The sequence below is a fragment of the Cheilinus undulatus genome, linkage group 1 (genome assembly GCF_018320785.1).
Source record: "Cheilinus undulatus linkage group 1, ASM1832078v1, whole genome shotgun sequence".
NCBI lineage: Eukaryota > Metazoa > Chordata > Actinopteri > Labriformes > Labridae > Cheilinus > Cheilinus undulatus.
This window is the reverse complement of record NC_054865.1, coordinates 57,052,400-57,064,718: the sequence shown is the minus strand read 5'-3', so window position 1 is coordinate 57,064,718 and position 12,319 is coordinate 57,052,400. Positions and strand designations below refer to the sequence as shown.

The following is a 12,319-nucleotide window of genomic DNA, read 5'->3' as shown; positions in this document are numbered from 1 at the left end:
ACTAGACATAACATTCTGTTGCCCTTGTCTTTTACATGAACTCACACTATGTTGTGTAACTCCCAGAGATCAAATCTACATCGCACCATCAGGAGTCCAGAAAGAGAGAATCCAGGTGAGCTGCATCTAACCATGCTCTGATAAAAACAGTTCTTACTGAGTGGTATCTAGAGGAGAAATTCTGTCTGTACTTTAGTTTTAACAATACCTCTCTAATGTTTATGTTTCTCAGCCAGAAGACATGTTCGTGTGCGACATAGAAGAGAAGGACATCAGCTCTCCTCCAGCCTGGAAGAAATTTAAGAAGAGCCAGTGTACTCCGCTTTTTATGAATGCCTACACTATGAGAGGTGAGTCACTCAGACACATCCGTACACAAACCACCCACCTATTATCTCTTTAATAAGTGGTGAATGAGCTTGATTGTGTTTAAGAGTTTAATCAGCCGCATACTACAGCACAAAGAAAGAATAGGAGAGTACACAAAAAATACGAGACGCCAGAAAGTTTACTATTCTTTTATTTATAGAACAAAACATTAAAAGACTTAAGATTTCTGCTGACTAGAAATTAAGGCTGAAAATAAAGAACTAATTTCAGGGTTCGCATACAATTCAAATATTTAAACTCTCATTAATATTCGAATGCTGAAGTTACTATTTGAGCTTGTTTTTAAAAATATTTTTGCTATATATAATCACTCGAGTCTCTCCCCTCTCTCCTTGCATCCCAGGCACCTCCCTTAGGGTGGAGAGGGTTTTTTCCACGGCTGGGACAATAGTGAACAAAAAACGCTCTGTTCTTGATTCAGAAAACGTGATATTGCACTGAGTTTTGTATCATTATGAATAAAACAATATTATACAATACAGTTCAATGATATAGTGTGATGCAGTAGTACAAGACAATATTCTATCGGTTAGATGTGATGCAATATAAAAGCAGTATAATATCAACACAACACACTCCACCCATAATCAGTATACTAGTTGATATGACTTACTAAGTCTTATGTTACAGGCCCTCCAGAAGCATCCCCACAGCATGATGCTGCCACCACCATGCTCCAGAGTGGGGATGGTGTGTTTGTGATGATGTCAGTGCTTGGTGTCTTGTCTGATGGTCAAAAAGCTCCATTCTGGTCATCAGACCAAAGAACTTTCTTCCTGTGCAAAGTTTGAAGGGAATCCCTCAACCACATCTTGAGAGATCATTTATCAAACAAGGATTAACATGAAGCCCAATGTCCTTGACCTCTGACCTCCAAAACTTTATTAGTTCACTTGTGATTCAGAGAGGAGTTAATCACTTTTTCTAAGGGTAAAATATGTGAGAATGCGTGTCTGCTCTAAAGAGAAAGCTGAAGACCCAGCTCTTTAGAGAATACCGTGCTTTTAGCTAGACTCTTCTCAGCTCTTGTCCAAAGAGGTGGAATGAGTCTCTAGACCAGTGGTTTTCAAACTTTTTTCACCCGAGGCACACAGGTTAAGCCAAAATCTCAAGACACACCATATTTAAATCGATACAAAATCAACTTTTTAAATAATGTTATAGTCAAGGTGGCCTATAAAGGGAGATGAGGGGAGGGCTTTCTGGGCCCAGCCAACTGGTGGAGCATGGAGATGGCAAAAGGTGGCAAAAATGGGTTAAAAGTGATGAAAAAACATACCAAAATTGGGCAAAAAGTGGCGAAACAAAGTCAAAAATGTCAAAACAATGGGTTAAAATTGGCAAAAACTTGTTGAATGTGGCAAAATAGTGGCAATAATGGGTTTCAAGTGGTCTAAAAGAAGGGTTAAATCATGTAAATAGGTGGTAAAAATGGGTTTAAAGTGATTAAAAAGGGCAAAATAGGGCAAGAAAGTGGTCAAATAAAGGCAAAAGTGGGAAAAAATTGATAAAAAGCTGGCATAAATGGGTTGAAGTGTCAGAAAGGTGGCAAGTTTAATCACAAGTGGCAGAAAAGTGGCAAAAAAGGGTTTTAGTTGCTAAAAGGGGGTTTAAAGTGATGGGGAAAAAATTGCCAAGCAATAGCAAAATTGGGTGAAAAGTGGCAAAAAAGTAGCAAAAATGGGTTAAGTGTGGCAAAAGGGCCAAAAATGGGTCAAAAGTAGTAATAAAAAGTGGCAAAATGCTAAAAAAAAAAAAAAACCCTGCAAAATGGTTTGTCAAAAGAAGTGGCAAAAATGGGTAGAGAAATTGGTTAACTTGGTTAAAAGTAGCATGAATTAATAACTTCACCACCTATTTCAACCCATTAATGGCTCGCCATGCTTTTCATCTCTTCATGAGGTAACTGTTAGCCTGGATGCTAGCACCAATGCTACTGACCAACACACATACACTGATATCATCAATAAATCACAGTGCCCATTCTCTGGGGTTTTTCAGGGGTCCAGTCAGATCTGTGGGCAGGTCTGGTTACAGTACTTGCCATAAAGTTGTAGCAGTAATAACGTATTGTACAAATTCCCAAGGCACACCATTTGAGAACCGCTGCTCTAGACCATAGCTGGCTTGCTCTGTCTTGCTCTACTTCTGGGATTTTTGCACCCAGCTCTTCATGAGTGATGAGAGGTTTCCTGTTAATGATTAGTTGTTTGACTGCTGATTTTTATCATTGAATTAAAAAAGCCTCTATACACCATGTGAAATGCCTCTAGCTCTGCATGGCATCCCCTGTGTCTGATTGGACTTGAAGCACTTTGTGGCACTTACTGATGTCGTTTCCTCCCGTCTCGATCTTTGCTTGTGTTGTACCCTTACTTTGGACAAAAGTATCTGCTAAAATACACTGTAATATTACAGATACTGAGAGCTAGTGCACAGCAGAGCTAACAAACCTCACGCCCCCTGCTGTGTTTGAGTACCAGGGAAGTTGGAGGCTGTGCAAGAGGAAAACAAAGTTTGCTTTCCTCAAACTGTCTGCTGTTGAAAAATATGTTTAGGATGAAATAAGAAATATAAAATTAGGAGATTTTGAATTGATCCAGAATCATATAAAATATTTTTTCTGTGATTCTGATGTGAATCATGTTTTTTCCAACACTTCAACAGCTGACCCTGTAATCGTGCTAGAGCTGATTACAGCGGTCATTGGATGAGAGGCGGGTAAACTGTACCAGCAATTTAGAGGAATCAGTTGCACAAACTAGCAAGTTTTTGACTGTGGGAGGAAGCTGGAGGACCTGCACATTCACAGGGAGAACATGCACTCAGAAAGAACCCTGTCTGAGGGGGGTTAACTCTTCAACGTTCTTGCTTTCAGGCGAAAGCTCAAACCACTGTGGCCATTTAGCCCTGAAGCTTCAGTTTCTTAGATTATTCCTTTTGGGTAAAGTTGCAGAGAATCTGCAGACTGAAAAAGAAGTAGACAAGTTTTCACTCATTTAACTGTAAATGTAGATTTTAATGATGCTACAATAAATTAAAAATAACACATAATATGCTGGTCATTCAAATATCTGATGTCTCTTCTTTTTTTTACAGCTAATAGTTTAGAAAAACAGTAGTAGTGTACCAGAAGACAACACTCATCATAAAAATCTGCTTTTTCTTTTCTGAAATACAGGAGCACAGGCAGTTATACACACCCACTCAAAGGCTGCTGTCATGGCAACACTGCTGTATCCTGGCAAAGAGTTCAGGATAACACACCAGGAGATGATCAAGGGGATCCGTAAGGGCACCTCAGGCACTAACTATCGGTATGTGTAATCAAGCAGCAAGGATTAGTCAAGTCCAGAAAGTCTTAAAAGCATTTTCAGCTCACATTAAAGTCAAGGTTTGTAAAGTTTGCGTATGAAAATGTCTCAGCGATTTGAAAATCAGACCTGAGCTAAAAACCGGTTGGTGTAGATTTAAATTCATTTTTTATCTTAGCTGAGATTCAGCTCTTCGAGCTTGAAGGCCAAACCCCCCAATTCAACCTGAACCTTCTCTTCAAGTGTTTTAAATAATGTAATAAAGGAGAGAGAGAAACCACTGCAGGAGGCCTGGCCTTGTGATTAAGAAATAATTCAATGACTAATCTTTATTTATGCAGCTCCTTTAAAAACACAAAGACAAGATAATTGCAAAAAGGCTGTCCTTTTTGACAGACCGCAGAGGTTGGTCCTACACATGGGTCTGATAGAAAGCTGTCAGTAATGGCTGCCTCCACAGCAACAAATAACTCACACATAGCTTTAGCATTCGAACTGGACCACATTTCAGTATGAAATAAGGAACAAAAACATCCATAAAAGGTTTTCATGTTGTGAAAGATGTTTTCGCTCTTCTGCTGACCTGCTTCGACACACATTTTTTAGAGTTACGGGGAAAGGGTTCCTTGTGTGAATGCTTGTATAAGTGCGGAGTGATTAGCTTGGAATTAGCCACGGTGACATGTTAGTCAGAACTGGACATTTCTTTATTAAACAAAGGGCAGCACTTTTGGTGACAGGAAAGACATTCTCGCCTTTCTCCCAGTCTGCCTTGGTATGGGTTTGCGATCATTACGGTGGGGTTTTCAGGTCTATCGTGTGGCTGCTGCCGCGGTAGCTGTTAGCTCGGATATAGCTGTAGGAAAGCAGCAGATTAATCTGAACTGGACCATATTTCTTTTTAAAACTAGAACAGGGAGCCACGCCAATAGCTTTTTTTTTTTTTTTTTTTGCCTTTATTGAGTGATGCAAAAAAGAACATGACAAATGAGGGTCAACATATTTGCAATTTAAAACAATACAGGCGGTGGAAACAAGACAAGACAAAGACAGGCTGGAGCTCATGACGATTGGAGCTTTAAATACGAGAGTGTGAAGGGCTATGTTCTTGTGTGTGTAGATGTGTGTGTATAAACATGTGAGTGTGTGTTTGTTTGTGCAGTCATTTGTTTAAGTGGATCATGAAAGAATGGTGGAGGTACAGGGTGTCAGGTTAAGCTGGAATGGAGCTGAATACATTAAAGATGAGAAACAGAGAGACACTGTAAAAAAAGAAATTAAGGCAGTAAATATGGATATAGGGTGTATGTAGGTGATGTAGGTAAAGGAATGGTTAAGCGGAATAGATAGGAATAAAAAGCGTTTACAATTGATAAATGATAAAAACGGAATGAATGAAAAGAGAACAAAAGTAAGATCAAAGGAGCAACAAGGGAAAAAAAACAGTAAAAATAATGATTCAAAAAATAATAATAATTAGAAACAATTATTAGTAATAATAATAATAATAATAATAATAGCTTTTTATGACAGAGATGTTTTTGCACGTCATTTGTCGCTCTGACTGGCCTGTCATGAATGTGACAGGATGTTTCTCCGATCACCTTCTGAACCTGACATTACATTATTAATGGTTCATAAGACCAATGACTGATATTTGGAACAGTTATGCATGTGAAATAAGCCATTAAAAACTCAGTTTCAGCAATGTGAATATTTTTGAAAACATCTTGTTGAATACTCGACTCTGATTGGCTATGAAAATTCCATCAGTGTCCTTTAACTTCTTATTTAAAGTAGTTCAGGTGAAAAGGTCCTCACACTGTTCCAAATTAATGCACTGCAACTGTTGGATGATGGGAGTAACCATAGCAACCTAAGCCAGTCATAATTTCTTAGTGCTGCCAGCCTAAGGAGCCTGCGGACCAGCATCAACTGTCACTTAACTGACATAAATATAATGACAGACTCCAGATTCAAGAACAGTAACATAAGACGGTCTTATCTCCTATATCCGATGTACGTCTTGTTTCCAGGCTCACCTTAACACTTCTTTAAACTATTGTCATTTGATTTAAATAACGTAATATAAGAGAAAAGAAGCCATTATTCGTTTGTAGAGCCAGAGGAAATGCTGATAAATCTGATCAATATTGACGTGCCTCTAATGGAGAATTCTATCAGATGACTGTCCATGTTGCCTTACAGGTTTATAGTCTGATCACAGATGAAATCAGAACGTTTGCTTAGTGGACTAGTTTTTTGTTCTGTTGTGACTTTGTATCTATGGCCCGTCCTGTTTACTGGAGTACTGAACTATGTTTCCATTCCCTATGGACGTTATGGGATTGGAATGATTATTCCAGTTATTAGTCAAGCCCTCAGGCGTTGCTAGGGAAAAGGAATTGTTGCTTTAGTAAAACTTTCTATTTTGATCATAAAACGTATAAAATGATAAATTGGTGGTTTTATTCATTCTTTTCCTTAGCAAGTGACCATGGTATAAGAGGGTTAATGCCCGACGAGGTGTCCAATTATCAGGGATTAATGGACTTTGGAGGCAAACATCCTCCACCATGCGTGGTTCAGGCCTCCACGTCATCCATTAATCCCTGATAACTGGACACCTCGTCAGGTATTAGCCCTTACACGTTCAATGATAAACAGAGTAAAGCCCAATATTTAAAAAAGCTTACACCATGAGTTAATAGTGTTTTGGTTTTTTGTACTTTTTACTCCATTTCCCCCAAATTCATTTGCCAAGGCATAACAAAAGGAACAGAAATTGGCCTGTGAAGAGCATGAAGTCATGGTGGAGTTCTGGCTATAGTTGGCGAACCCCTCTGACGTCAGAGTTTCATGCATCACCTGGTATCGTACCTTTGAATTCAAAGCCAGTGTCTTAGCCGAACTGCCTTCATAAAGGTTTCACAAGCGTAATCTTGGCATTTCAATGTTATCATTGAATTTTTGGTCTTGAAATATAAAAATGATGTTTTATATGATAGGATCAGTTGTTTTTCCATGGCTGTGATCTCTATGTACTCAAATGTGCCCTGTCTTGCCTTCATTTTCACAATAATCCCGATGCAAATCACAAGCTGCAACATGCGAGTCTCTGCCACAGAGCTCTTCTGGCCAACGCAGGCAAGGCGCCAGTTTTCTGTTTCATGGATCACATTACAATAATCTCTGATGCATTATATCTCACTTTATTTTGTCCATAGAATCTAGTGAAATGATGCTTTTAGTGGTTTTGAAATGCCTCATTGCATTTAAGGGTTCCACTTGACAGGCTGGCATTGACTGAAAGGCAGATCGGAATAACATTATCAGTTCAAAGATAGAATAATGTGTTAGTTAGACATCCAGGTAGCAGAACAAAGGGAAACACACTGCCAGGGGTTTCGATGATCCTCTCTGCTGAGAGTTAGGGTGGAGGCTGTCAAGAGGGAGTTGGATTATTGTAGTAACATGATTATTTTCATTATTTATCGTTAAAATTAATATTTCAAAAGTTAAAAATATGAAAATGGGCGCAAAAGTCTAAGTTAACTTTTGAAAATGGCTTGTATTCAACCATCAGTCCGTACTCCAAAATAAGTCGGTCTGTAATGACATTAAAAGGTGAGACACAGGAAATAACCCATCTAATATGTCCTGCTGGAATCAGGAAACATTGGGGGGGGGGGGGGGGGTATTTCTAAATAAATCACACATTTAATAATTTGCACAATTATTTCAGATTTTCTTGTAAGAAATCAAAAATCACCTTGATTTCACCAATCCAGCTTTATTTATACAGCACATTTCATACAAGACTGTGTAGGACAGAGTGCTTTTTAAAAACAGACTGATAAATAAAATGAGATAAAAGAAAACACGACCCTAGCCTAACCCTCCAACCCCCACCCCCACTCCGAACACAATACTGGTAAAACACATCATAAATCAAAGACGCTGTAAAAACGCTATATAAGTCAGAATTCTGAGATTAAAGTCAGAAATCTGAGATTAAAGTCAAAATCCTGACTTTAATCTCAGAGGTAAAAAAAAAAAAAAAAACAAAAAAAAAATGTATCTTACTGTTTTTTTTTTCCAGTGGCCTCATATCCTTTTCCGTGAGAAAAGGGTGTTGTAATAAGAATAAAACAGTACACGGTAACTCAGGGAAATATTCTAAAATAAGGAGATAAAACCCTTTAGGGCATGGTGATAAAACTACAGCTACTGAAAGATTATTCTGAAGTTAAAACAGAATGAGATGATAAACAGATTAAGTTAAGGATATTAATTCCTGGGAAAAGCCAGACTAAAAAGGTAGGTCTTGAGTTTTTGAGCTTTTAAAAACAGCTGTTCCACCGATGGGGGCCATAGTAATAAAAAGAAATCCTGCTGTATGTTCTAGGTCTGACTAATTCTGCATTTTTTTCACAGCTAAAGCAGGTGACCAGCCCTGAGAACAGACATGTAAAGCGTCTATCTGACATCCGTCTGATGGCAACAACAAATATCTCCAAAGGTATTAATCCAGGGTTTTGTTGTGGTTTTCTGCCCTGCATGTACACAGCTATGATGACACCCTTGTCGTGCCGATTATTGAAAACACACCAGAGGAGAAGGACCTGAAAGACCGGATGGCTTTAGCCATGGAGGAATACCCAGACACATGTGCTGTCCTTGTCCGCCGGCATGGTGTCTATGTCTGGGGAGAGTCGTGGGAAAAGGCCAAGACCATGTAAGCATTTTTCTCCCGCATCTTTAAACCTCACTGATGTTCTTTATGATGAATTTTATAGACGTTTTTTTTTTTACTGTCTATAAGAGCTGCACAATAAATCAAATTACTGTGGACTACACAAAAAACACACCGTAAAGGTCTGTATTTATCACACTTCAAGAGAAAGATGATTCTGTTCAGATAAGCAATGCTTCCGTACTCTGCAGGTGTATGTTTCAGTCTCTCACAGCAGTCAGATAAAATAGGTGTCATCTGCCTGAGGTGCAACTGTTGCAAATTTAGTTGAAAAATCAATACAAGGATGAAACATCCAATAATTTTTGATAGGCTAATTGACATCTATGGTTCCTGGGCAGGAGGATGTGAAAACATACAATACAAATGATTCAAAACAAACTCAACAGCAGTACATCACTATAAAGAACATATTTAAAATTACATTCTCTTTAAGATTGAAGCGTATGTTTGGGTAGCACAGTATACAAACCCCAGTTCCGAAAAAGGATGTGGCCTAAAATGTGAATGAAATAAGAATACCATAATTTTCAAACCTTCTTCAGCCTAAATTCAGAGTAATGCAGCAGAAAGACAAGATCATCACCATTAAGCCTGATAACCTTTTTTCTTTTTTTTTTTTAAATATGCACACATTCTGATTCTGATGCCTGCAGCACTTTAAAAAAGCCTGACCGTGGGCAAGAAAAGACGAGGAAGATGTGAAATACTTATCCAGTTCTTTGTTAAAAGGGCAACTGGACTTGCTAGAGGTTGCCCTTTTAACGAAGAATTGGATGACCATGACCTGGATGAATGAGAAGATACACAGACATGTGAAATACTCCAAAAACAACAACAACAACAACAAAAAACACCTGGAACATTCCACAGGTTTCTTGCTTAATTGATAACACTTTTGCCAATTTTAACCTATTCTTGCCACTTAACACCCAATGTTGCCTCTGTTGACCCATTATTGCCATTATTAACCATTTTTTATACCCATTTTGCCCCTTTTTTTAACATATTTCACTATTTGAAAATCCCATTTTTGCCAGTTTAACCCACCTCTGCCAATTTCCTCCTGGTTTTCTCTCAGTGAACCTTTTTTTGCCAGTTTATACATTTTTTTTTTATTCCATTTCACCAAGTTTCCACCCATTTTTGCCAATTTGAAACCATTTCAGCCACATTTTAACCCCCTTTACCAATATGTTTGCCTGTTTTTGCCACTTAAACCCATTTTTGCCATTGTTATTTAATTTTTGCCACTTCTAACCCATTTCTGCTACTTTTAAAATCCAATTTCACCACCTCTTCCACCATTTTTTGCCATTAACACATTTTAGCAATGTTTAACCCATTTTTATTCTGTTTCTAACAAAGGAGATTTACATTTTTAAGAGGGCTTTTTACTACACAAACAAATAAAAAAGATATTTGTTTATTTAATAACAGTGGTTATTTTCCAGGTTAAATATAACATATGGTTATCACAGCTTAACTTTATAATGGACCATGATTTTGCTGACCTCCATGGGCTTCAAGTTTGGCTGGGCCCAGAAAGCCCTCCCTTTTATCCTACCTTATGCACAGCCTTGTGTGCACATTTTTGAATATGCATAGCTGTGTTCAACCACCTTCAGGTATATTTGGGGTCTTGGGCTGAAAAGGTTAAGAACCACTGTTCTGGGCTACAGAGGAAAAAGAAAATCTATGCAAAGTTCAAATGCCAGCATCTGTGATGGTGTCTGGGTGTATTTGTTGTCATGGCATGGGTAACATGCACATCTATGAAGGCACCATCAATTCTGAGAGGTACATACAGGGTCTGGAGCAACATACACTATATTGCCAAAAGTATTCACTCACCCATCCAAATAACTGAAATCAGGTGTTCCAATCACTTCCATGGCCACAGGTGTATAAAATCAAGCACCTAGGCATGCAGACTGTTTCTACAAACATTTGTGAAAGAATGGGTCGCTCTCAGGAGCTCAGTGAATTGCAGCATGCATCCAAGCCATACATCACCAAGTGCAATGCAAAGCGTCACACACAATGTTGTCTGAAGAAAAGGTAATGTAACATAGCAACAAACATGCTCCTGTCCCAACTTTTCTGGAATGTGCCAGAGGCATTTAATTTATAGTGTGTGTTTATTTCTGTAAAACCATACATTTTAAATACAAAACATCTTGTCTTTGTGCTGTTTCAGTTGAATATAGGTTGAAAAAGATTTACTGATCACTGTATTCTGTTTTTATTCATGTTTTTATAACGTCCCAACTTTTTCAGAAGTGGGTTCAGCCCTACCACAGATATAACAACAGTCACTGCAAATTAAAATGTGGTTAATCTTTGTGTTCTAAGTCTTTAAGTCCTGCTGCTTTTTTTTAGGTGCGAGTGTTATGACTACCTGTTCGACATCGCTGTCCAGATGAAGCAGTGTGGACTGGACCCTTCAGCCCTGCCGATGGAAGAAAAGGGAATAGTCTGACGTTCACTGGTGCTTTTTGAAATAGACATTTGTTGCAGAAAGGTCAGTGGAGTTCAGTCAAGGGGGGCTGATTGTAATCATTTGCCTTTCATGCTGGCCTGCTTCAAATTCGATGAAATGCGATGGTAAGGGCAGATTCAGGGTTGGAGGAGATTGAATGCTTGTGATCCGGAAGCACCTGGAGGTATGCTGCAAAGCACTATGGGACAACTCATGAGTGAGCGGGCGTCAAATAAAAAGGTCTCTGAGTTCAAAGTCTTTCCTATTCAAGTTTGACTGCAGTAGAGTCAAGGTCTCTGTGCATGTCAGGCTAGAACATACTGTGCTTGAACTGAACTGGGATTGTGACAGGCTGCCTCTGCCTTAATCAATAAAGCTGATTAAAAGGAGATTTTGAGTGGAAGGAGTTTTTTTTCATACCTCCAAACAGAAAACACTAAAAGTAACCAAGACCCTTTTTCTATCTCGGAAACAGTTCCTTTGTAATCCTTTTATTTTAGGAAACCAGAGCACCCTTCTTGATTTCAAAACCATTTTTGAAATTTTAACACGCTTTTCTGGCATACACAATCCACAAGTCTCATCCTGAGTGACATGATGTACACCTTCATACAAATAAGCACCGCCATCTTTAAACTTAGCCATAAAAAAACAGGGTTGACTAATAAGGACTCTCATATGTTGGTGGACATCGGCCATTCCAGCCCCATACATAGGCTTACAGTCAGTGCAGGCATCTAAAATGCCTGTAGATTCTTGCACAGCACGCCTCCACTCATTTGCATACTCATTTCTCATGAAAGTCAGACTTCTTGTTCGTTTAACAAGCTCCCTCTGCTGCCAACACCCCATCACATCCACCACTGTACACGCTGAAACGAGAGCGCTGTCGAATATGCTGCAGGCTTATTTGAAAATGAAAAAAAAAAAGAAGAAGAGATAGATATAGAAAAACAACAACAAAAATATTCTTTCATGCTGCGCTAACACTGCCAAGATCCTCTGCCTTTGATTTACGAGGAATTCTTTTAGTCATTTACAGAAGAAACACAAACTTCAGGATGACATTGTAGATCTCACAATGTCACTGTAAATGTCCACTGCTCCTCTTGACATGAAAAGTTTGTTCTCAGATGTTTAGAAAGTTCTGCCTACATCGTAAAGTTGTACGTCTCAAAGTCAGACTCTGCCCCAGCACCCCAAACCAAATATTTGTATTATATATTCCGATATTCATGCCATTATGCGTCTTTATTAATATTTATTACCTGTCAGCCAGCAAAGTTCAGTAACAGACACATTATGAATGAAATATGAAGACAAAGGAAGACTCGCAGGCTCAGCTGAGTGTGTGTGGATGAGGTGTTTTAGTGAATC

The 12,319-nt window shown here is 38.6% G+C and overlaps 1 protein-coding gene across 3 annotated transcripts in view; it reads left to right on the top strand.

The window, feature by feature from the left end:
• The window catches only part of LOC121517883 (APAF1 interacting protein), a 32,375-nt gene extending 21,049 nt beyond the window's left edge, over positions 1-11,326 (top strand). For all 3 annotated transcript variants that reach the window (XM_041801146.1, XM_041800370.1, XM_041801990.1), the window contains 5 exons: positions 67-115; positions 233-350; positions 3,572-3,707; positions 8,275-8,442; positions 10,843-11,326. In XM_041801146.1, coding sequence (XP_041657080.1) covers positions 67-115; positions 233-350; positions 3,572-3,707; positions 8,275-8,442; positions 10,843-10,942 — 571 coding nt within the window. In that variant the 3' untranslated portion in view covers positions 10,943-11,326. The remainder of the gene's footprint in view (positions 1-66; positions 116-232; positions 351-3,571; positions 3,708-8,274; positions 8,443-10,842) is intronic.
• Positions 11,327-12,319: the final 993 nt, after the last annotated feature.